Genomic DNA, 25073 nt, shown 5'->3' on the forward strand with positions numbered 1-25073 from the left:
ACATACACAAATAGCTGAATCCAGAGTTATTTAACTATGCCTAATGAACGCACAAAATGATCACGAGGAGACCCACAGGACTGGGCCGGCTGAGCCGCCCTGCACTGCAGGCTTATATGACGATTCTGTGTTCCTGTGTCTGTAATAATAGATATAATTACTGTAATTCATCATTTGTATTATCTTATAATGCATCCAAGGGCTGTATGATGTAAAGCCTGTAGCGTGGATGTAACGTTATTAACGTCTCCGTTCCCAAACTGCCGCCGGCTATCAGCTAGTAGCTAGTAGCACGACATAATGATTACATCTCCTTGGGTCTCTTAATACATCCATGGGTTTATTTTGATAAGCATTTAAACAATGAGCAACATGAAAACCCAATGTTTAATGTTAGGGAATATATAGCAATACATCAGACGTAATGCCTGCCAAACAGCTGCTGTGGCTAATCATGGATGTATTGCGGCTAATGGGCTGGCTATCACCAAACTCGAGTAAGCAAGCTCATGAACGAGCAGTGTTGCTACGACACCGCAAACTGTGGAAGCAGAGCGGAAGATCGGTGTTCTTTATTTTATTTTTTTTAGCTCCATGAGTGCTTCATGCGCCACTGAGCAACTCTCATTGGAATGAACAGGGCTTCGTGTTGAACACTGTATCCAGTTCTCCTAATACATCCATGATCAAATGTTCAAAGTTTCTTACCGAGGAAATGTTTCTACCGCAATCAGTGGTTTGCTGTCAACATCTATTTTCCTGGTTCCTTATTCCATCATTGTAGTGCAAGAATTGCGGACACAATACCCAGGACGGCATGTCTGCTAATAAATGTGCTCCTATTCATTGTTCTAAGCTCTTAAAGGCGTAGATCTCTTCATCCACAATGGTGTCTTCATCAACTTGCTTATTCTTGTATCTTAGTGTTAAATGGACCATTAGTGGTGGCCCCTGCATTATGGCTCCCATTACTTTACTCTTAGGTCTGATTGTGAGTATTGTGGTTGAGCAATCTAAATCCTTTTTCCTCTTCGCTCACTAAGTTTCCTACAGAACACAACTGAAACCGTTTCACCTGGGTGTGTTGCACATTTACTGTATTGGCAAATTTGGGACTAAAGATGGTGTAATTGTAGCTGTCTGTTGGTGTTTCCCATATAATTAGTCTATTTGTGGTGGTAACTGCTGGGGGGTGAGGTTGGGGTGTTATGAAAGTTATGAAAATTGTATTTAGATTTTTTTGCATTCAGATTTATTTTTATTTATTTTTTTCCAATGAGGGGTTTGAGGGGAGGAGAGCATGATTTGCAATACTAGAGGAAACACTGCTGCTTCTTTCGGTCGTTTTTTTTTTTTTTCCACATGGAACCGGGCTGGTTAAAGTTAACCAACGTTATGCAGAGTCTGCTGTAAATTTTCCAACTGGCCACCTTCAGCCCAGCATCCTACGGCGGGGATTGCCAATATATTTACCCAGGTGTGTGTGCGGTGGAGGTTGTAGCCGTCGCCGTCAGTGGGCTTATTTGCCAATGTTAGCTACCGACAGTTACCTCGGGACAATCCAGCAAATAGACGGTAACCTAGGGTTACCTGAAACGGGTGATTTAACGTCACCACTCATTTTACACACAATTTAGCAACAAAACACTGAGGGAATTACTAAATGTTTTCATGTTGGTTGTGAGTGGTATACACCCCCACTAACCTGGAAAACATTTTAAACCGTAACGTTAATACAGCGTGTCGGGGAATATGTCTCCTGCAACGGAGGGTCAGAGGCAGAGGGACCGCAGGGTTTGCGAACGTTAGCTTCTTGTCTCATCTGGGGTCTGATAAAGAGTAAATTCATCAAATTCAGTGTCCACAACGCGATTTTCCAATATACTGTAGCTGTCATATTTCACTGGACCCGTATTGCGGCTTTGGTCGCTGTATGTCACTCTGCCTGAGGAGAAACTGCTGTACTCGTGCTGTTGTTTATTTGGTTGCCATGACTTCGCGAGTGACGATGTCCCGTCACTGTCCCAGCTAAATTTTGGTCTAAAAAAAACAGTACAGTGTTTTTCCTGGGTTTTTAGAGCGCTTGGATGCAAATTATGTCATATGCTCATTTGCATATTGGTGATGTCATCGCACAATTATTTGCATACAATTTAGTGGTTGTTGATTACAGCGAGAGAGAGATTACTAAATTGGAGGAGCAGCATGTCATTAAAATGGAGAGCTAGCTGGTCCACCCCAAGGCCAGCCCACCTTTAGTTTGTGAGCCTGTGTTGAAGTTGTTGCTAGCTTCGTGGCTAACCCATTCAACCCAAGACAAAGGAACTTGGTTTGGGTCTTGATTTGTAGCATTTATTCACCGACAGAAACTGTAAACAGACAGCACTGCTACCTTCACAGCTATAATTTTACTGCTACTTCATACTCATCGACAAATACACCTACCGCTCTCTTTTTCCTACTCTCTCTCCATCACAAGACGGCTTAGTGTGTGTGGTTGTGACAGTTACTGCTGCTGTGTACGCGAACTATCATACATTTGATACATCAATGTATACATCCTCATCAGTTTTATTTCAGACCGCAGCAAAAAACTCTGCCGTGTTTGAGCTTCAGAATGTTCAGGGAAATGTAGCTTGTGTGGACGCTACTGCACTACTTGATTAATAAGAGTTACACTACTGAAAAGCTATTTGATTCAGAAAACAGCGATGCTATTGAGAAGTGGTTAAACTAGTAACACTACTGGCCAACACTGCTTGCTATAAAATTTGAAATTTAGTTATGTGACGCCGTCGCCATAGGTTGTTGATGTAGGATAGTTTTTAATTCGCAAAAAGGTGTCATATGGGCAAAAGGCAGTTTAGCCTCATTGGCTTGACCAACTTTGGAGAACGGGCAGAGTGGTGAATATCGGGGCACTTTCGCCACGGTCACCGGACTTTGCTCATACATATCTGTTCTTTGTGGAGAGAAAAAAATGAACTGCTTGTAGCTGATTATTATTATTTTTTTTTTTTTTAAGCTGCCGGTGCAACAAATTCTATGTTTTTTTTTCAAAGTGTGCAGCAAAGGTTTCCCAGTGTGTTTGACTGTAGGTGCTGTTATGCATACATAGCTTGTCACCACTGGCCAAAAGGTCTTGGCCACTGTTTTGAATAGTTAAAGTAAGTGTCACCAGTGCAGCTTAGTGACCCATACACACAAGCCTGTCACTCCACTTAGACACTGTTACCCTGCTGAAAGCCCATCACAAGCCCAAGCAGTGCTTTGCATGTGCACCTCAATGGCTGCCCTGCTTTGAATAGAGACCGTTTCTATGTCTGTTTACATTCTAGCCCTTGCATTTCACTGCCACAGGAAAAATGTGACCAAACCTGAATCCTGGGATGACGAGGAAAGCCAGCTAGTATTATTGAGTTTTCTTCCTCTTTAAGCAAGAAAGACCATAGTCACTTGAGCAAAAGAGTGGACTAGCTGTCATGTGACTTTTCACACACACACTTGTTCCTCTCTTGGAAGCTTGGAGAGAAAGCATGGGGGAAGGGTAATGATTATTAATGCAATCAAAGGAGTGTATTTTATGTTTTTTAAAAAAAGTCATGCTTTTGGCTTTGGGCTAGCCTGACCTTCCCTTACTTTTTTTTTCTTTCCTTTTTTAATTTAACTCATTCATTTATCTGTATGAAAAGCTGGTTGTTCAGCTGTCCCAAGCACAAAACATACCATTGTTAACGTATGGGACTGCCTTTTTTTTCTTTTCAACATGGATTTCTTAATTGATTTCAGTCATTTGCTTGGCTTGAGCTCTGTTGCTCAGAGTTGTATTACAGACCAGTTTATACTGAATTATGTTGTTGGATATTTGTTTTCCTTTAGCTAGTTCTGTCTGTTTGGATTCAATTATTTTACCATAGCCAATGGCTGCTATTTCTAGTAACAATACACCCTGTCTAGTAAGGGTACACCGCATCATGGAATGTTTCACTAATCAATCCATTAAACTCCACTGTCAGTCCCATTGATGTTATGTCCCCTATCATCAGACATTACCCACAGCAGCCAGCATTGAGGGGGCACACACATTCAATTGTGCCCAGTTAAAGGTAAAGTTCACAGACATTTTACATCTAGCTTACCGGAAGGCTTAAAGGGTAACTACTAACTTTTTTTTTTTCCCCAACCTGGACGGTGTCCCGCACCATCACTAAACGTTGGCCTTCGTCACCGCCTCTAAATTAGTCAAATGTAAGAACTTCATGTTTAATTCACACGTCCCATCGAAGGAAAGCACCTTGCTATCGCCAGATGAGTGGCAGTTTTGTTTGGCTAATTTTCTGTAACCAGTATATGATGAAAGCATGTTGGTTGGGCGTAATTAGCAAGCCAGCGTTGGCTAACGAGCCAGCGTTGGCTAACGAGCCAGCAGCGGGCCGTTTGGTGCCTCCGTCCCATTGTAGGGAGACTTGTTTGCCGAGAGAACGGATGACACCCGGGAGAGGGACAGTCCGGTTAGCCATCTCCCAGAGTCTGCTGCTGCTGATCGACCAAACGCTGTTTGTTTTGGGTATCGTAGCAAGTCGCCGCTAGTCCCTGGCCGTCGGCTTGGTGTGTCAGGACCTTAAGTGACGGATAGGAACAACAATCTTTGAAATTGGTGATCTGATAAGCCGGATTGTTAATGGGCTGGTCCAAGTTCTTTTTTTTTTTTTTTATATTACATCTTATAAAGCCCAATCCATTTCTATTAGAAAGGGACTCATTGTTGTGAGCAAGTTAACTTGAGAGTGGCAGGAGCTTTAATTATCAAATGTCAGTTCTTTTGTCAGCAACAATATGGCAGGAGCTGCATGGGGTAACAAAAACAAAGTTTGCCTCTAAATAGAGGTTTGATACCCTGTATTAGGGCTGGGCGATATGGCTGAAAACTGTATCACAATATAAGTGTTTCATATCGGTCGATATCGATAATTATTGATATTTTTTATGACCTATTTAAAATAAGGACCAGGAGAAAAATATATTAAATTTAAACATTTTTATTTTAAACTTAACCTTCCTCTGATTATAATCCCCTGTTATAAAAGCAGAAATGTCAACACAACCATGGAAATCACTCAAATAATTAAAATGTACACATAAGTCTAAAATCACAGTGAAGAAAGAATAAGTTAGAACTGCTTAATAAGGTGTAATAAAATGGTGCAAAGTGTTAAAACTAAACCTAGAGAAACCTGAAACCTGAGAAGAACTATTTTCTGCAGGTTTAGTGCTAGATTGGTAACCTGGCTTCTGGACAGTGCTCAGCACGTCTGCCTCCGTTATTTCTTTGTAGCGTTTAGTAAGGCGCTGATGCAGAGTACCTCTCCATGGCGGTCTGCTGCTTGTGCGGTGTAGCAGCTGCAGATGTTGTTGGACGTTGCTGGCGAATACGGCTTTGCTCCAAAGTGTGAGCGCGGCTAAGGTGGTAAAACAAGTTTGCGGTAGTGTTGGTGGGGACGACGGTCGGACTTATAAAATCCCCAAAACTGCCATACTGACTTTTCCTGTTTTATCAACAATTTCCTCGCTCGCTGCGGCACTCACTTATCGCTCCACGCCGCCGGTTCTGTTATTGTAGAATCCAACACGAGACAGCGATGTGGCGCAACCAAACTTGATACGGTTACATGATTGGCTGTTAGAGTGTCACTCCCTACGTTGCTAGGTTACCAGAGAGTGAGTGCCTTTGTTCATGCAACCAAACTTGCTTTGCAACTTCTGGTTTCTTCCGAAGAAGAAAAACAAGTTATCGAACGTTTTATCGAACGCATTTTCTATTGATATTGATTACGTGTCTATCGCGATACATATCGTTATCGTTTTATCGCCCAGCCCTACCCTGTATAGTTTCAGGTAGAGATGGCCCGATACCGTTTTTTGCTTACCGATACCTGAACTTGCGTATCGGCCGATACCGAGTACCGATCCAATACCAGTGTGTCATATTTTATTATGTTTGAACAACTGTATACTACTATCCCTGTATGGATGTGATATTATTTCTATCTTTGTTGTCGAATGCCACAGAACTTTCTTTTATTATGCAGTTTGACAGTTATAACGGAAAAAGAACATAAATAAACTACTTTAATATAGATTTTCTTTAGGGCTTTATTACATGGTATCGGATTGGTGCATAAACTCCAGTACATCCCGATAACAGCGTTTTAGGCAGTATCGGAACCGATACTGGTATCGGTATCGGAACATCTCTAGTTTCAGGTAGAGTTTAAAAAGCAATTAAAATACACCGATCTGCATTGGGGGTATACATAAAGCAAAGCACTTATTTGGCAAAAAGATATGAGGGAGGTAACAGGAGGTAATGGGAAGTACCACTATCAATTACAAAGTATTTTGGCACCAGAGCTGTGGGAGCTCTCAGGATGGCTGCTAATAATCCTGAGATTGCAGATCCCATCGGCACATTCAAGTCAGCAGTGATACTTTAAACTAACATTTCAGTTACGACGGCATCACCTGAATGTGAGAATTAAAATGAGACAAAAACGGACGGGAAGGCATATCGTTCTCCCCACAGCACTCAGGCAGCCTCCTGCTGCAGATTCATACCGTGCCAAAGTGTTAAACGCTGTGTATATGTGACAGCGCTGTATGTCAAAAAGAATACCGTATTAAAGCCTGTAGTCCAAGTGTTTGAGCTCTGCTACAATGTGCCTTCATATGTGCATAATCCCTTCTCATTCCCAACTTGTTACATAGGGACACTTGGTGAGGACCCCATGGCAATCACAGTCTTGTGCGTTTTAACCAGGCCATGTTGTCTGCCCTGTATAAACAAGCGCAAGCTGCAGATAAAAAATTATCAACAGGTCGGAGTGAGTAAATGTGAGTAGATGTAAATGCAACTGTTTTGCAGTCAAAGTTTCCGTCCTTGTTTGTCTCTCTGGCTATGTAGAAAATTCTGTACTCGATGCTGTTGTTTATTTGGTTGTCATGATTTTGCGAGTGATGAAGTCCTGTCACTGTTCAAGTTGCTCACCTTCAAAGAGGAGAGAGAGAGAGTGGATGACCGCTTGTTTTAGTTCATTGGAGCAGACTCCATTTTCTGGGGGCGTGGGTTATTCTATTACTTGCCCGATGTTGGGCTGGGCAGTATGGACCAAAATTCATGTCTCGGTATTTTTTGGCTGAATGGAAAATTATCTAAAATAAATAGCCTATATTAAATCAAAAGGCCTTTTATGAGAATGCTTCTTCAGTTGCACAATAACCGACTGATTAAAAGAGAGAGAGGGAGCATGCGATGGACTGAAGTGTATGATACAAAAACTTTTTTGATCATGAAGCCAATTCATACTGTACAATTCTGTGGTTTATCAGTAAAGTGTATTAACACTGCACACTGGATTATCTACTCAGAGTGACAGCTGACTCATTATGAACGGGTCAAGCGTGGATTGGATGTGCATCGGCAGGTCACCGGCGTTCTATACATCTTGTGTATAAAATGTCTGTTTTGTCAGTTGTCACTATGTTGCTTTTTTATGAACTAGGATTATCTGGTCTAGGGATGGGCGATATAGACGATATGCAATATAAACGATACAAAATTGGCCTACGATAGAGATTTAAATTATATTGCACTATTGCGCTAAATCATGTTGACGCAATCTACCCGCGAAGTTTAGAGCCACGAGCTGCAACGCGTCATCGTCATCTTGAGTAAACATGACTAAAAGCGAAACAAGGAGCTGGTGAAAAAGACCGGTGCAACATCCATTATTTGGACTTGGTTTGGATTTAAGCCGCTACAACGGAGCTGTGGTCGAGCCATAGCCTACCATGGAGCCTTTCACCAGCCTGACCATTCACTATATAACGGACGATTGGAATCTTGGCAACCGGTGTTTGCAGACGTTGTACTTCCCCGCTGAACATACAGCCGTGAGTGCGTGTTCGCAGCGGCGGAGTGGGCCCATAAAAATGTACCGGTTCGTTTACGACCCTGCCGTACGGGTTGAGCAGAGGCTGCACCGTTTGACCAGCAGGCAGCGGCGCCAGGCCGCCGGATGGTGTTGCTAACAACTTGCAATGTATAACTATAATCAGACCGGCCCACCGGGAAAAGTCCCGACTCGTGTGTGTGTGTGTGTGTGTGTGTGTGTGTGTGTGTGTGTGTGTGTGTGTGTGTGTTTTGTGTGTGTGTGTGTGTGTGTGTGTTGTGTGTGTGTGTGTGTTTTGTTTGTGTGTGTTCTCAAATGCGTTACATTAGGCTGCAGGTAAGAAACTTTGTTTGAAATATGTTTTTTTTTAAAGTATTTGTGCATCTTTGCCTAATACTGAAAGTATTTCCAGTACAGTGTCTGTTCCTTAACTAAACAGACACCAGTTTTTCCTGTTCTCTGTATCTTGGGTGGCATTTAAGAACCAAGGACTTAAACTTACTAAGTGTAGTGCCTTTAAGAATGGTTTGCACTAAAGAGAAGACACCCAATACTTTAAGCTTTTTCTTTGTCAAAGTCTCTGCAACTAGTGTACTTGAATTTTATTCATCTGCAACATTATGTTGTATAATTACAGTTTTGAACAATAAATGTTCTCAAAACTACTATGTTTGTTTCTTTCTCTTTTAAAAAAAAAAAAAAAAAAAATACATTTAGCAGTTTGGTTTTCCTTAGGGTCTATGTAACCTGGTCTGAAATGGTTCTATTATAATTTATATATCGCAATATATATCGTTAACGCAAGAGGCTGCAATGTATATCGCAATATGGATTTTAGGCCATATCGCCCATCCCTAATCTGGTCATGGGTCACATCTATCGCCAGCGTCCAGGTGCAGTCCCACTCGCTCTTACTCATAGAACTGAAGTTAACGTGTTCAGTAACTACTGTTCTTCGGTGTTTTTAGCCATGATTATTGCCGGGTTTTTTGTCGTTGCAGCCGCCACAACAGAACGTTACCAGCTGAAACATTGGTGCAATCACAGGTTTTCCTCTCCTGCGTACCAAAATATACAGCTGTTAAAGATTAGCAAAAATTTTTAACCGTTACAGGCCTCAACACTAACTTTTTGAAGTGGTTGCCAGCTTGGCAACCAGGCATCAGCTTTTGGTTGCCGAAATTGACAATATGGTTGCCATGTTTTAAACTGCCTATATTTGGAGCAATTAATTTCTTATGTAACTATACCACACATTTTAATAATGAAACGATGAGATAATGGCTTGCAATATAATTTCCCATCCCCCTAAATAGGGGTGCAAAGGATCACAAAACTCAGGGATCGGATCACTGTTTTAAGTCATGGATCGGATCAATTTTTGATCAGCACAAGAAAGGGAGGAATTAAATGATTACTAAAAATGTAATAACTTTTAACAATAATTACTACTTTCAACAGTAAATTGCTGTTAAAAGAAAAAAAAATAATGAGAAAAGTACATTATACAATAACTTTGAATGCACAACGAGGTTTACCAGTTTACCAGTAAACGCAACATTTTGTCCAACAGCAGTGACCATAGTGCTAATTTGTGTCTTTTAGCTCATAGCTTTAGCGGCAGACAGTTGGATTCCTCTACAGTGAAATAGTCACACTTTTACACCGTTTAGCTGTCAGCATTTTAACAGTGTTTAATCTAGTAACTACTGTAGCGAACGGTAGGCTAACGTTTCCTGCTGTGTAACGTGTTCGTGTTTACTAGCGTGCCATGCAGCAATGTTTCTGTTGCCTCTTACGTCTGTTTCGGAGCATCAGAGAGCAGCACAGACATTTAATAGTCAGGGTACAACAACCAGACGGCCGACCGTCAATAGAAAAGCCAGTCGAAATGATCAGTCTCCTCGTGTTGGTCCCAAAAGTGCCACAGAACACACCAAAGAGACGAGATGTAATACGCCTCCATAACAGCAGGCGGCGCTAATCTGTATTGTTGCCCAAGAAATGAAAACCGGCAGCTGATTGGATGAATGCGTCACATGGGTTTGTTTTCTTCGGAAATTCAAAGCCAGACTGTCATGGTGGCCGTTCAGAATACAATCTCATATTGTACTAAAATAGTTCACTGAAACATGTTTCTGAAAATATTTTAAGCGAGAAATAGGCCATGCAGTTGCTGAATCTGTCTTCATTTCAACTCAACAAAGGTAAGTTTAAAAGATTTTCGTCAGATTTTGAGAGACTCTAGTCACGCTCATTCCGCTCGCCATTTCCAGGTGAGTTCTGACTGCCCTGCCGCCGACTGTCAGGTCGGCGAAAATGAACGCCGACAGCCCCCCAGACTGACGACGGCATGGGACACACCGAACAGATTTGAGTCACTGACCTCGCCAGACTGTCCAACGGACGATTTTCGGCCTGGTGTGTAAACAGCTTAAGTCGCACCGTAATAAGGCACCGAAATCCGTGTTGCTATTTCATCCGGTAGATATACGGTTAGTACTGGATTTTAACATGCATCGTTAACGTGAACAGAAAATTGCGTGCCTGTATCTTTCACGGCAAACGCGTGTGTGTGGAAAGCGGTCACACAACAGCTGAAATGTTGTGCACGATGTGTTTAAAATCTACGCCGACAACCCAACAAATAAATATTGACTTTTTGAAATAAATGTACCAGTTTTGTAAGTTTTGATTTGTTTGTTGTGGCATATTTAAATAAAAAAAAAATAAAAAATACACAAATATTGAAAAGGTGGTTGCCAAAGGGGGAAACCCTTTTTTTTTTATCGACAAAGGTCAGTTTAATAAATTTTCGTCAGATTTTGAGAGGCGCCGAGCTGACCGCTCATCCTTTCCGGTAAATGTTTTAATGTAAGTGTTCCTTTTGGGACAATACTAACCATCGAAAGTGGGCACTACGGCAGTAAGTGGTCAGTGCACATTACCAGTGTACTGACGGACGTATGCGGAATGAGACACAGCCATACAGTATGAAGGCTACAGTAGCCTAGCTAAAGTGAACGGATAATGTTAACTAACGTTAACGTCCCTGCAAAACTCACCACAACTCTGTAGGTCTTGTCCCTCGTTCTGGCCCTTACTAAACCCACAAGCTGACCCTCGGACACACTACATTAATAACGTGACCCGCTTTAAAGTGGTTTCCACCCCTTTGGACACTCTAGTTCTCGTCCTTTTGAAAAAAGCCATCATGGCAGCCAAGGAGATCATGATTGCATTGATAAGTCTACCGTGCAGAAACGCAACACAGGTTTTATTTATTCTTTTGTTATTAAAGATCGTACAGTAGACAATAACCTACACAGTACAGCTGCAGCAAAGATTCTCACGGACTTTCGCGGGGTTTAGGGTTTAACAAAACAGTCAGGTGACATGAGTTCCACCAATCGGAGGCATCACTGTGGGATTGTTCAGGACTGTGGGTAATGAAGTTCTTATCCAAGACATTGCGAATAAGACATTCATCTCAAAACGAGGTTGGTGCCCCATGAACTTTTGGCGTCTATATGAGCATATACAATCGCTTAGTCATGTCGGCATGCTGATTTTAAGTCTACAATCAATTGATACGATTTTATGGCTTTGTCAGTGGAGAAATTGCATTGTATTTTTACTTCCGCTGTGGGCGGGACTGTTGAGCTCTATTGACTCATTCTGGTTGCCAAGAGCAAACGTTACTGTCGAGCCCTGAATTAACACTGTATGCAAATGTGGCTCTTGTTGCAGGAGAGCGTGTGAGTGAGTGGGGGAGGGGTTGCCCGGAGAATGTGAGGGGAGAAATGCAAGCAGACGCGGCTTTACAGAAGCTGTATCGATATAAACGGTATTGTCTTATCCTGTATCTAGTTTGAAAATATATTGATATACCTTAAAAAAACAATGTACCGCCGAGCCCTACCCGACGTGATGTTTTACAGGTAACCCTTATTGTTTAACACTGACGTATAACATTCATACTTACTGTACATTACAGTTAGTCACCAATACACCTACAACCTTGAGCCTAATAAACATTCCATAAAGAGGGAAAAAAGAGGAGTTAGCATTGCATTGATGAGCATACTTTCAATTACAGAAGCAAAGTAGCTTTGCATTGTGTAATTGACAGTACGTAGTTTTTCTTAAGCTTTTAGTCTTCTGTGACTGTTAAGGAAATGCAAGGGTTTCACCATACTCTTATTGCCCTGGCTCCAAGTCCGCTGATGTGGAAAGGTTTTTGTCTCACGCATACAGTTCCAATGTATCCTATGAAAAGCTTTTTTTTCTAAAGCCAGCCCCTCTATGACTGAAATGATATGACATCAAATGAAAGCGTATTAAGTAGGGCAGGGATGGTATGCTTTTTTTCCCCAATTTGATTCTTTCACGATACATGGATGCCGATTTGTATTGCGATTTTCATTTATTGCGATTCTAGAAGTATTGCGATTAGATAGTATTGAGTATTGCGATTTCCTTTTGTAAAGTACATAACATGGAGTTTTTGCATTTTCTGCTTTCGCTCTGTTTTCCTGGAAACGGGTATGATGTAGATGTAGTCAGCGGTACCATATAAACAGAAAAATATTTAGGTCAATCATTGAGACTGATTCTAGGGAAAAGAATCAATTTCGTCACACAAACAAATCACGATGCATACGATTTTTCTTCCCACCTCTTAAGCAAATGTAAATGTCAGCTATTTTGTTAATGTATGTGTAATTCTTCTGGGCCCATGTTTGTCCTGTATGGATGTTTCAGTGGCCAAATGTTGACTTGCCACGAATAGCTGAATAATGAAACCATCTTTGTAGTACGATTCCACTCAGTTTACATCAGAATGGAAGGTGCCACATCTCCCCCCCGCCCCCCCCCAACTATTCAGGGAAAAGGTAAAGGCAGCCTCTTCAAGTCAGAAGCTAGGTGAAATGTACTCTTTCATTTACAAAAGAATTGTAAACCCAATTCAGTGGAACATGGTGATCAGAACAGTGTCAGCTTATGCATACTCATTTGTAGCCCCAGGATTTTGCTCCACTTTCAATGGAGCGAAATGGGTTATGGGGCCCAAGGCTATTCATTTTCAGTTCAGCCATTCTTCTTAAGACCCATAAGGATTTGAAATCCACCTACTCTTCAGTGTTTAAAGGAATAATCCACAGTTTGTCAACCTTTGCTCATTGCCTGCTGTATATCATTAGGAGGAGTGGCCATTACATGGCACAGTGCTAATCAGCACACTTTGCATTGTCAGGGCAGTCTCTCAGGCCCTGTTCAGACCTGGCATTAACATGCGTCTTTGGTGATTCAGTCACAAGTGGACAGCTTTCAGTGTGGACGGTCAGTTCATACCGGCGGCTTGAGTGACCACTTGTGATCGTATCTCACTTCCCAGCTCTAAATGCAAATAAACACAATTCTACCCAATACAGGGAGAGTAAAGATTCCCTTCCTTCTCCACACCGCTGTAGTTGCCTCCTGTTTTTTGGAAAAACACCAAGCCGTAGAAAGTGTGTTGGAGAGAATGACAAAGTGAGTAAGATTGAATAGGGCTTTTAAGAAATGTCCAGGAGCAATTGCCTTCTGTCTTCTCTTACTGCATCATCAACCCCCTTGTTCATGCTTTCTTTGTGACCTGGTTGTGTTTCAGCTACATTTACCATGCATCACTTCCCCACAGCACTTAGACCCTCACCCAACAACCAGACAAAAAAGGCGCATGCACTTAAAGTATCATTTTGCCTCTGTTTTGTAGCAGTAAAAACTGTCAATATTGGATAGCTTTAAACACGGAAAATTAAAACTGACATAAGTTATATTTCTATCAGGGATTATACTACCTCAGGTTGCGATCAGAGTCATATGAAGGTAACTGCCAATACCAATATGATCTGATTGTTGTACTTTTCTACAACATCCATTACATTACAGTAAATTAGTGAATCAAGGTGATGTGGCAATAAGGTTTTGGGCAGAATTTTAACATCATCTTTCCATCCCCAGCCTGAAGTTTTAATGCATTTTTTTAAAACCAAGAGCACAAATGTAGAGGTGTGATCCACCTCAGGAACGGATTGCATCAATAAGCCTAAAGGATTCATCACAAATGGATCGGAGCAGCTTACTGATTTAAATCTGCTAGCTGTTATATTTTACATTACTTTGAGTGATCATAAAGGGCCGTTACAGAGTCAACGCGAGCAACGCGAACAAGCAACGCGAGCAACGTGCTCCCTTTCATAGTCTAAACAGCGGACGCAAGTAGACCCAAGCGTCACGGGCGATGCGTGAAATGCAATACACCGCCCACGTAACGGGGTAGCAGAGTGCTCCACGGTGTTCGGTCGGCAGAGATACATTTGGGTCTCTCTCTCGCCTCTTGAGGAGGGCACACAGCATAGACTACACACACACACAACGTTGATACATACCGAAAAATGTGACTCAGTAGTCCTATGTTTGATGAAATTGCACAGCTATGTTGATTCAATATTTTTAATGTACAATACGTGCAGTGTCGCCCCCACCGACAACGCATAGTATTGTGCGCATCGGCGCGTCGCGTATCAAAAACTGGGACGACACATTTGGCTACGCATCAACGCATAATGGCGGCCGAAGCGTAGCGATGCGTAGCCTTGCGGACGCGTATGCGTACGGATGCGTTGACTCTGTAACGGCCCTAATGTTGCCAGTTTGGTAGTTAGAGCTAGTCAATGGTTAGGATTCACTACTGGATAGACTAGAGGGGCTGAGCACAATATGAGATTTTCCTAACTTAAGTGAGAGGACACGGGGCTTTTAAATATTGCAGTGTGTTTTCTTCCACTGGATGGATCGTTTGTTGGTTGATTGGTTGGTTAGATGGATTGAGAGAAGAATAAATGAGATGGCTTCTCTCCAGACAGAGTGCTTTTTATAAAAGCCATTCCACTTGCATCAAGACCTGAAAGTGCAGTCCCATTGTAAACCAGGAATAAGGTTTTAGAGCCATCTGCCACTTCACTATTCTGGCTTTGACCTAGGTACAATGTGTATGACCATTTAGATATAAATTGACGTTTGAAAATGGCACATAAAACAGCTTTTCGTAACTTGTTCAAGCCAGAATGAGATCCAGTAGCTGTGTTTGCTCTTGTGGTTTCTGATATGCGTTTTCGCATCATGAATGCTGTAGGCTAATACTTTTGTTACTTACTTTACTTATTTGTTTCACAGACATCTTGTGCCAATAAGTGTCATAATAAGTAATAATAAGTGTTCCTGCCGGGCCCAAGCATCTGGGAATAAAATAAAAGATGTATTTCTAAGGAAAATGTGTTATACAAGTAGCAAACTCCTTTTAAAGTGCTCATATCATTCTTTTTGGCTTTTTCCCTTTCCTTTATTGTATTATATCTTTTTTTGAGCATGTTATAGGTTTACAAAGTGAAAAAGCCCAAAGTCCAGCCCAGAGGGACTTACCATCTCCAACAGAAAACACTGTTCACAAACTGCTCCAAACAGCTCTATTGTAGTCCAGCCTTTACTTCAGAGACAAACGTGCGTCACTTTGTAACACACGTTATAATGCTCGCCTAGCTGCTAGCGTGGCACGCCCTCATACTCTGCTTCTGACTGGCTAGTAGTGCTGGCCTAGGTACTGCATATGTGCGACTCCCAACAAAGATGGGATAGTGTGATGCCTTACTCTGTAGCTAAAACAGAGAGCTCAACACACAGGGTGAAAAGAGGAGCTGCAGCAATGTGCAGCACAACAAAAATATGGTGTTTTTTGAAAATTAAACCATGTAAACCTATTCTGATATAACCTCTAAATACAATTATGAACCTGAAAATGAGCATAATATGAGCACTTTAAGGATGAGCTGCATAGATGAGTTAGTTGTCAACTATTAAATTAATGGCAAACTATTTTGATAATTGGTTTTCTTATGAATAAAAAAGAAGAAAATCCTCTGATTCCAGCTTCTTAAATGTGAATATTTTCTAATATCTTCACTCCTCTGACAGTACACTGAATATATTTCAGTTGTGGACAAAACAAGACATTTGAGGAAGTCATCTTTGGGAAAACATTTTTTTTATATATAACTATTTTCTGACATTATATAGACCAAACAACTAATCGATTAATTGAGAAAATATTCAACAGATTAATTGTCAATGAAAATTAACATTAGTTGCAGCCCTGACTTAGTGCGTAGGTTGTGTGTTACTTTAGCGAGTGTGCAGTCAAGAGGGCGTGTGTGTTAAGTTAAGCAATGAAGTTAGCAGTAACGTTGTAGCGGTGATCATGTCAGTGCAGTTTGTATGCAGTTTAGGCTATTTGTCAGTGAACAAATGCTACAACTCCTCAAGACTCAAGCCATTTACCCATGTCTTGCTTGCCACCTGCTGATTAAGGTGGACTGACCATTAAGGTGGACCAGCCGCTCCTCCGAATTTTGCTCAGCAAATTAATAGTGGTTACGGTTACATACCTATTGGTTCCCTCTTTTATTCAGTAATGGACTTACAGTGGCTCAGCAAAGTGACTTGTCTCATGGCATTTTCCTTCCGTATACTCATTGGCTTCCTCCTGGCTTCTTGCATTTAGTCAGTCTTGAATATTTGTTTACCAGCATGGACTAGGCATAATCTATGTCAGACTGACCTAATTTTGTGTGAAGTGCCAGCCTATCCTCTGGTGTTGCAGCACCAACACAGCGCCTCCAGCTGATCCTCCATCCTTCTCTCTGATTTTATCCCTACATTTGTCTGTTGGCATAAGCCGAGTGTCAGGATGTCCTGTGTAACCTGTTATTGTAACGCAGCTGATTGCATAGCCTGGTTCAAAGCCTGGATGGACACTGGCAAGTGCAATTGTAGTAGAAGAAACCAAAGAGCAAGTGTATTTGTAAAGTGTGTCTGCTGTCGCCACATCCGCTGAATGTTTTGACAAAGGGAAGAGTGAGACAAGCACAGCTAGGGAAACACCCTTAACAAGGAAACGGCTGCTCAGAGAGGCTATGTGCTCGTATTAAGGTGTAGGCAGCCTGCTGACACAGATGAGCAGTAGCCGAGCCACTGCCCCAGCCACTGAAAGAAACCAGACCCATCCATACCCTGCTGTAACACATACTGTATTTTTCTAGGAGCAGCAAATCAACCACAACCTAAATTGAACTCTAAAGTACTAGAATATAAGATCCCACAGAGAAGCTAGTTAGCAGGAACAATCAGACCGGGGAGACGGGATGCAGCCCTCATGAAGGCAAAGGGTGGGGCAGATGGTATCCAAGCAGGAGGGCGTAAATTATTAAGCCCCCGATCTCTATCCCACCTTTGGAACACTACCGTGTGCTTAATACATGGTGTCCATCTGCCCTTAAACTGGGCAATATGTAAAGAAAAATAATAATCACGATGATTCTACCAAACAGAAACACGCACTTAAGGACAACCTTACCTTAAAACCGAAGCGGTTCAGTCAAAGTGAATCTGTTCAAACTCCTTATTGCAATTTGTTTGTTTTGTTGTTCACAAACTCTTATTGGTTTTAGAGTTTTAACCTAACTCAACTGTAGAGAGTTTCTATGGTTACGTTGACGCCCTCACTCTGAAACCTTTTCTGGATTAGGGTGTTCGTAATAAATATTTAAATAAAATAAGTTCAAGACAACCCAGGTTACCATTTTGATTAATTTCTTTGATGGCTCAAATGTATGTTCTAGTTGATTTTGTTTTTTGAACAATTGTGAATTGGGTTAAACTCTGTCTTGTTTTCCTAGCTTTAAGCAAGACTTGTTTGCCGTGTCATTATCATTCATGTCTATATAATCATTATGATTGAATTGTTTAGAAGAGCACACAATTGGTAACAAGAGCACAAAGTGCCAGATTGATGCATTTAACTTTAAAATGCCTCTGGACCCATCTAGAGGTCCGAGTAGGGCTGCAACTAACGGTTATTTTCATTGTCGATTTTCATGATTAATCGTTTTAGTTGTTTGGTCTACAAAATCTCAGAAAATGTTGAAAAATGTCAATCAGGGTTTCCTAAAGCCCAAGATCACGTCCTCAAATGGCTTGTTTTGTTCACAACTCAAAAGATATTCAGTTTACTGTCATAGAGGAGTGAAGGAACTAGTAATATTCACATTGCTGGAATCAGAGAATTCTTTTTTTTTCATAAAAGAAATTACTCAAACAGATTATCAAAATAATTATTGCCAATTAATCGAGTAATCTTTGCAGCTCTAGGTCCGAGGTCCCCCCACCATAGAGCTCAAAAGTGTGGTTCCGTAAATAAAAATCCCATTGATTTTCTCCATAATGTCTAAACCATTCGAGGTAGACTGAGCTACGTGGTTGTGAAATGGAAGTTTCTGCTTCTGTAGAAGCCAGAAGTCATGAAATGTATGAAATCAACCTTGTTTTAAGAAAAACATGTTTTGTTCACAATCTCATAGAGAAAAAAACTACAGTACCCACAATCCTAAGTGTAACAGCAACATCTCTGATTGGTCCAACTCAATGTTATCATAGAAACGTTTACCGAAACCACGAACAGCTAGAGCAAGCTTCTACCGTTGAAGTCTGTGATAGTTTCTGTACAGGGTCTTGTACCTTTCCCTTTTCACTGTTTTGAAAATCTTTTTATTTTTTTTTTGCGCCGACTCAAATGTTTTATGCTCACTATTCATCTCATAGCTGGTTGGCTTGGTTCCAGACTTAAAACTCTTTATATAAGCAATTTTCGAAACGTCAATGAAACAATTGAATAGGGAAAAACACTTCCAGAACCAGAGCCGTTAAAAAAAGTGGGCAGTCACTGTTAAGCTCTATAGTCTCACAAATCCTGTGGGAAACATTGGAATATAAACATTTTTCAGCGTCAAGATTAGCGTGTCAGCAAATGTCACTCAATCTTTTATTATGAAGGTGATTTTACATGTTTACGGTTGGTAGATGTGCACTTTGGTATTTTTCCCTGTTTGCTTAAAGTGCTGGACACATGTTTCAGTGTGGTTACATCTATTTCACAATAAGTTAACTGTAGAAAAATTTTGGACTTTACAGAACATTTAGCCTGCTTGCTCTGGACTACAAAACGAGACAAAGTAATCAGGACTAGTAATTCAGTGTATATATGGTATGACAAAATCTCTGAGTGTGGGTCTAACCTAAAAATATGGTGCAGTGAGTGGAAAAAGAACATTTCTCCAAGGGGAAATTTGCTAGTAAATACCCCATCACTGGCAATTAACATTTTGATATTGTTTGCTGTGCTCGTCAATCATGTCCCATCAACCTAGGTAAGGTGATCATTACAATATTGCTAATATGTTGTGTAGCTATAGGCCAAGTAAGTGTAGGTCTCCTCTGTTCAGTCTTTAATGCTGGGAAGCTTACCGAGCCTTGCTCCCCTTCACCAAGGGGTTAATTAGCAGCTCCCCTCCCAATTGTCCTCTGCTTGTTCACTCTCATTAGTTTAATCTGGCTCTGTCCTCTAGCTTGCCTCTCTTGCCTCTATCCTCTCACTGCCTACCCCACTCTTTGTCATCAGGGTGGAGCCTTTCATCTACCCCAAAAATGTGTGGTTTTATATCCCTTTACACTTGCTGCCCTATGTTGTTGTTGTTTTTTATCCATAATTTATTTTGTCAAGTAGTAGAAGTATTTAATTTTTTTAAATATTCAAATATTGGAGATTACAAGTGTCCTCAATTATCAGATGTCGACAGTATGTGTTGGGTGGTGCTATTACACACATAATGTCTAATAAGTCTTTATTCCAGTTTTTCCAACACTGCACATTTATGGTTTCAGAACTATGCTCAGAACTACTTTTTGTAAATCACATTTTTAGATAGATTTAATTTAATACAAGTTACTATTTAAGTGTTAAACATTATTATTTATCAATCCTTCCTGTGAAATTAAGTGTTGTAGAGAAGTGAACTTGCATTCTTTTTCTCTTCCTGTGCCGTGTGTAAAGAAACCCCTACAGAAATGTTCTCTGATTTAGAAGCTTATTTAGCCCACTAAAAAGTCTGTATGATGTGAAAATGAATGGTGCATGCCTGATCACTGTCGTATGGGAAGGAGAAATACCAATGAAGTGTGTTAGTGTGTGTCTGGAGTCAAATTACACTTCCTCTCTCCTTGTCACTGTGTTGTGCTTGAGATGTCGGAGCTGATAGGAGTGGCTGGAAAATGTGAAGTCTGCTCCCCTCCTCTTTCTCCTCCTCCTCCTCCCCCACCACCTCTCTAAAAATAACTAGCAGAAAGAGAAGGCTGCGAAGTCGAGGCTCTATCTGTTTGGCTGCCAGTGGTTTCAACTCTCCCACCACCAGCACAGGGGAAAAGGAGTCCTCTGAATCACACCTCTAGTACTAATTGCCAGTAAAGACTACTGCCTTATTTTATGATTTGTCAGTAGACCGTCATCATTTCATCAATTAGACATTAACCTGATCTTTTTTAGCATTTTAGAGGCCATGCTGTTTTTGAGCACAGAGGCCATTGAGTACAGCATAAATGTTTAGTTCATTCATACAAAGCAGTCTAAAATTGACACAATTTTGGAAATGTTTTTTATTTTTTTTAAAGGACCAAACAGTGGAATGTTCTTGACAGGCTGCATCTATCACCTGACCTCAGCTTAACTTAGCATGTGTTTCACTTGTTTAAGCCAAAAGTGAAGCGAAAAGGCCCATTAAACAAGAAAGAAGTGAAGATGGCTACAGTACAGGTCTGGCAGGGCATTGCCAGGAAAGATATCAAACCTGTACTTGTGTAAATGGATTGTAGACATCTAGCTTGTTTTTGATTGCAGATTTCTTGCAACCAAATAGGTTACTTAATTTGAGGTAATATGTTATATTATCTTTGGTAAAATGAGCCAGTATGGATTTATAGACCTTTTTAAACTGAAAGCCAGCCTGTTAACTATTATGCCATTGTTTTCACCTACAACAAACACCACGCCTTTAGTCCACTCTGTTATTGGTATTGTCTGTGATATCTACTAGTGACTAATGAGCATCTGACCAAATACCTAGTAAATATGATGTGACAAAATGTTTTCCAGAAGAATAGACCAGGATTGCCTGAACACACTACAATATACAACTTACTAGCCCACAAACAGGACTGCAAAGGGTATACTGATTGTGTTCTCTGCCGCATTGTCATTTGAAGCTAGGACAGCCGGTGCTTGCTTGCAGACTGAATGGATGCTGCTTACATGTTGTAGCAGCCACACGACTTGTGTGACCAGTCAGCAACCTGTAGCACTGCAGACTCCACCCCCATAGTTCCTCGGCCATGGGAAAACGCTACATCAGGAGCAATTACGTTTATTGGAGCAGGATCTGTGGCCCATTGCAAAACATGGAATCAGACAAGAATACAGAACATTGAAACAAACGTAAGGCTTTAGAGGTTATTTTAGCTGTAACGTATCTAATAATTTGGCGTGAAAGAAGAATTGTCAGCAGTAGGAGTTTGTTGAGTTATTTATACACTGCAGTGTATATGAATCACCCTAACCTAGACTTCATCAACAGTGAAACATAACCTTAGCCCAATACAACTTTTACAAATGTTCAGGTGTCAGTTTGGTATGTTTTCAGGTTCCAAAATCTGTTACATTACCTCTTACACCGAGGGCTATTACAGAGAAGACAAGAATTAGCCTGTGATATTACCATGAGAAGTTTTTATGACCAAGATTAGGGGTTAAGTCGCCTTGCTTAGATGCAGACCCATTTAGCAGCGCCGGCCAATCAGGTGACAGGTAGCTACTGGGATGTCAGGCGCTTTAAGGATAAGGTGTTCATTCAGAAGGTCTCAACCCTCCTAGAGGACCTATATCGAAACAGGGAGGTAAGGTGTGTTTGCAGTGCAAATGGTACTGTAGTTGGCTTGTATTTGACAGATGGTTATGTTACTTAGTGTTTTCTATATTAGAAAGACATTTAGTTTTATGGAAGTGTTAGGATAGTTGGTCTTTGAAATTAGTAAGAGGAGAGAGCGTCAATGGAAAACGGTTCCTTAATTTACTTCACTGTATGCAGTCACTGAAATTATAAATCATTCTAGAGTTTACTGTTTCAATGGACCTCTGTTGTGGTCTGCTGACTTGCTGTGACTTAAAGACACCTAAAGCAGTAACGATTGTGCCACATACACTGTCTTCCATCAGTGTCAAACATGCCTGGAAGCCAGTTAATAATTGTAACAATATTGTTTTTCTTTTTAGTAGAATTTGTCTTTCTATGGAAAGTGAAAGTGTCTGTGCTAAGAGCGTCAACCAGAGGATTGGGGTCAGCGGGATAGCCACTGCTTTTAGGATCATCAGCAGGTTTTGTCTTAACCGGATTTGGCTGGAGAAGCTGAATCAACTGTGTCCCAGGATTACAGGAATGACATTGGAGAAGAGGCCAGAGCATTGACAGCTTTGTCAATCCCTGCCCATCACCTGAGCACCTTGGGGTTCCAGTAGTGCAACGAAACCCAAGCTGGGCTCTTGGTCGGCCCCTCTGCTCTCTTGATATCTGGACTTTTAATCCTTGCTTCTTTTGACCGACAGGCAGGGGTACGTTTTGCTCCCTTGTCGCCGAGTGGATATTTTAAAACCTTTTTTATTTTTGCCGTGGCTGTTAAAGAATGGCTATCAGCTGCTTGCCCGAGGGTATTGCTATTGTTTGAGGGGAGAGAGAACAAATTAAACATCATCCTCAAAATTGTTATCTTAAGCCCAAAGTAGCAGCTGAGTGCTTGTTGCTAGGTAACAGTTTCAAGCTGGCAAGGAAAAGTCTTGAGCTGTCTAGAACGTGTTGGGTTGTTGTGATTCCCTGCGACTTTGTCTGGGCCTTACAGATTGGGTTTAAGAGACACTGTGTGATCCTCGGCTGCATTTTGTTGATGTAACCATGTCCATAAATTCATCACAGAAGACGAAGCACGTAGGCCTAATGTTTTTGCATGTAAAAAAAGTCAACAGTACAAGTTACTTAACTGTACATTTTGTGTATTACCAACAACATGAGATGAGTAGTATGTGGTGTATGCATGTTGAACCTTACATTTCATGTCTCCTCCAGATCAGCAAGAGTCTAGGCGGCGGAGCGAAGCACACCATTAGCAGAGGAAAATGAGTGAACTGGATCAGCTACGCCAGGAGGCTGAGCAGCTCAAGAACCAGATCAGAGTAAGTCCGTTTTTATTTATTTTTATTTTGTTCTGTTAGTTTACAAATCCAGATTGATATTTTGTCAATTCATTTCTGTGCTTTAGATATATTTCACACTGGTGTTGATGAAAGCAGATTTTTCACTAATTTTATAAGCGTCCCTTTGTTGATACTATAAAGACATATATAAATATAGACAAAGTCATTTCAGCCATTCAGAGTCAGACGGCTGGATAAAATTGGCTGTTGTACTTCAAAACACAGGTCTGTCTTGGTTAAGTGTTTGGCGATTGTAAAGCTTTCACGGGTTATGTAGCCAATGGCAGTATGTTGATTAAGGGTGTGATGAGACGCTCAGCTCACGAGACGATGCACAATATTGGGTTTACGAGAACGAGACAAGATTTTAACCCTATTTTAAAGGAAACTTCAGTCTCGTCTTTTATTCAATCGAAAGTCACAAAATGACACTGTGAAAGGTTTCGCCACTAACTGAAATGACTGGTTTCTCTCCTGTATAACTAACCTCTACAGACCTAATAACTGCAGCGTGAGCTTCTAACTTCTAATTGAAACTACTTTAGTTTCCTCAATTTAAAACAAAAACTGTAAAAATAAATAAAAAGGTTTTTTTTGTATCTTATTTTAAGTGCAAACCATAATCTAAGTAGTATTCTCTCAATAATCAAAGTGCAAACAGACTGACAAAAGTTCTTCGAGCATGATACACTGCTCAGTCTAAGATATGTTCATGGTCTTTTTCAGGAATATGAGCACGTCCACGTTTTCTGGCAGTAGATGAGACCTTTGGGCACTAACTAGGTTTCCTGCAGTTGAATAACCATCACTCTGTTGAGACAGATGCTCTTTTCTCCGCCTGCATTTCGTACATTGCAGCAGTAAACAAAGTAGATACTCTAGTATTGATTGTATGACCATTTTAAGGCGAGGGGAGAACATTTCTCTTTGTTTAATATCATTAAAAGTAAAGTTAGGCTTTGCTATCGGCTTCCCGACTCATTTAAAAAAAAAAAAAAAAAAAAAAAGAGAAAAAAAACATGCAAGCACGAGAGAGAGAGCGCCGGTACCCTGTAACGTTCTAACGCAGGGTTTTACAGGCAGCTTTTTTCCAACTGCAAATCGGCGACCGCTCTGCAAAAGTTAACTCAGTCAACTTTGGAGAATGGGCGGGCCGATTTTCTATGCTAATTCGAAGTCAAAGCCGGACTCCGTCATACTGGCTGCTGTTGTGCACTTGTGTACTGATATTGTGAGACAACTTTCGCGACACACCTCTAATGTTAATACATAGTCATTGGCTCAAATGAACAAATTCACTGAAGCCATTGCCTACAATGCTGTAAACGAGCCACCAAAGACTGAAGTGGGATGACAATATGTCATCTACATTTCACAGATGCTTTCTGCGACATTAAGCTGTCTGCTAAAGCCGGTACAGGGTTCCCATTAGCATCATTAAAGTGATATGCAACCTAATGAGAATCTTATTTAATTCTATTTATATCTATCTTAATTGTTATGATGCAGAGTTTAAATGCTGTCATTTTTGTATTACTCTATAGTTGCATAATTACATTTATTTATTTTTAATGATTACTATTATTGCCACAATGCAGTAACCCTGAGATAACCCAATTATATATTTATTATTTCATTTTGACAAAGCACATTGGTTTAGTAGTAAATGAGATCAAGAGCCCACTGGCTTTGAACTACAATATAATCACTTTGTGACCGAGACAAGTTATGCATGGGATACATTTTATTACCAGTACCGAAACCATACTTTTTCAGTACACTTTCAACACAATATGGTTTATTGGTTGGTACTCAAAGTATTTAGGTTTGCTACACAGATCCTTTTAATTCACTGATGTTTGTGGGCCAAAACAGCATTTGACTGGATTGTTGGGTTT

The 25073-nt window shown here is 40.8% G+C and overlaps 1 protein-coding gene across 5 annotated transcripts in view; it reads left to right on the forward strand.

Moving 5' to 3' along the window:
• Positions 1 to 25073, forward strand: part of gnb1a (guanine nucleotide binding protein (G protein), beta polypeptide 1a) — a 43185-nt gene that overhangs the window by 5646 nt on the left and 12466 nt on the right. Inside the window, exons 1-2 of one of the 5 annotated variants that reach the window (XM_039801436.1) lie at positions 21706 to 21827; positions 23048 to 23154. In XM_039801436.1, coding sequence (XP_039657370.1) covers positions 23098 to 23154 — 57 coding nt within the window. In that variant the 5' untranslated portion in view covers positions 21706 to 21827; positions 23048 to 23097. Of the gene's footprint in view, positions 1 to 21705; positions 21833 to 22289; positions 22540 to 22591; positions 22910 to 23047; positions 23155 to 25073 lie in introns of those variants that run through there. The other 4 variants (XM_039801439.1, XM_039801438.1, XM_039801440.1 and 1 more) reach the window with 4 other exon arrangements.

Source organism: Perca fluviatilis, chromosome 5, assembly GCF_010015445.1.
Source record: "Perca fluviatilis chromosome 5, GENO_Pfluv_1.0, whole genome shotgun sequence".
NCBI classification, from domain to species: domain Eukaryota; kingdom Metazoa; phylum Chordata; class Actinopteri; order Perciformes; family Percidae; genus Perca; species Perca fluviatilis.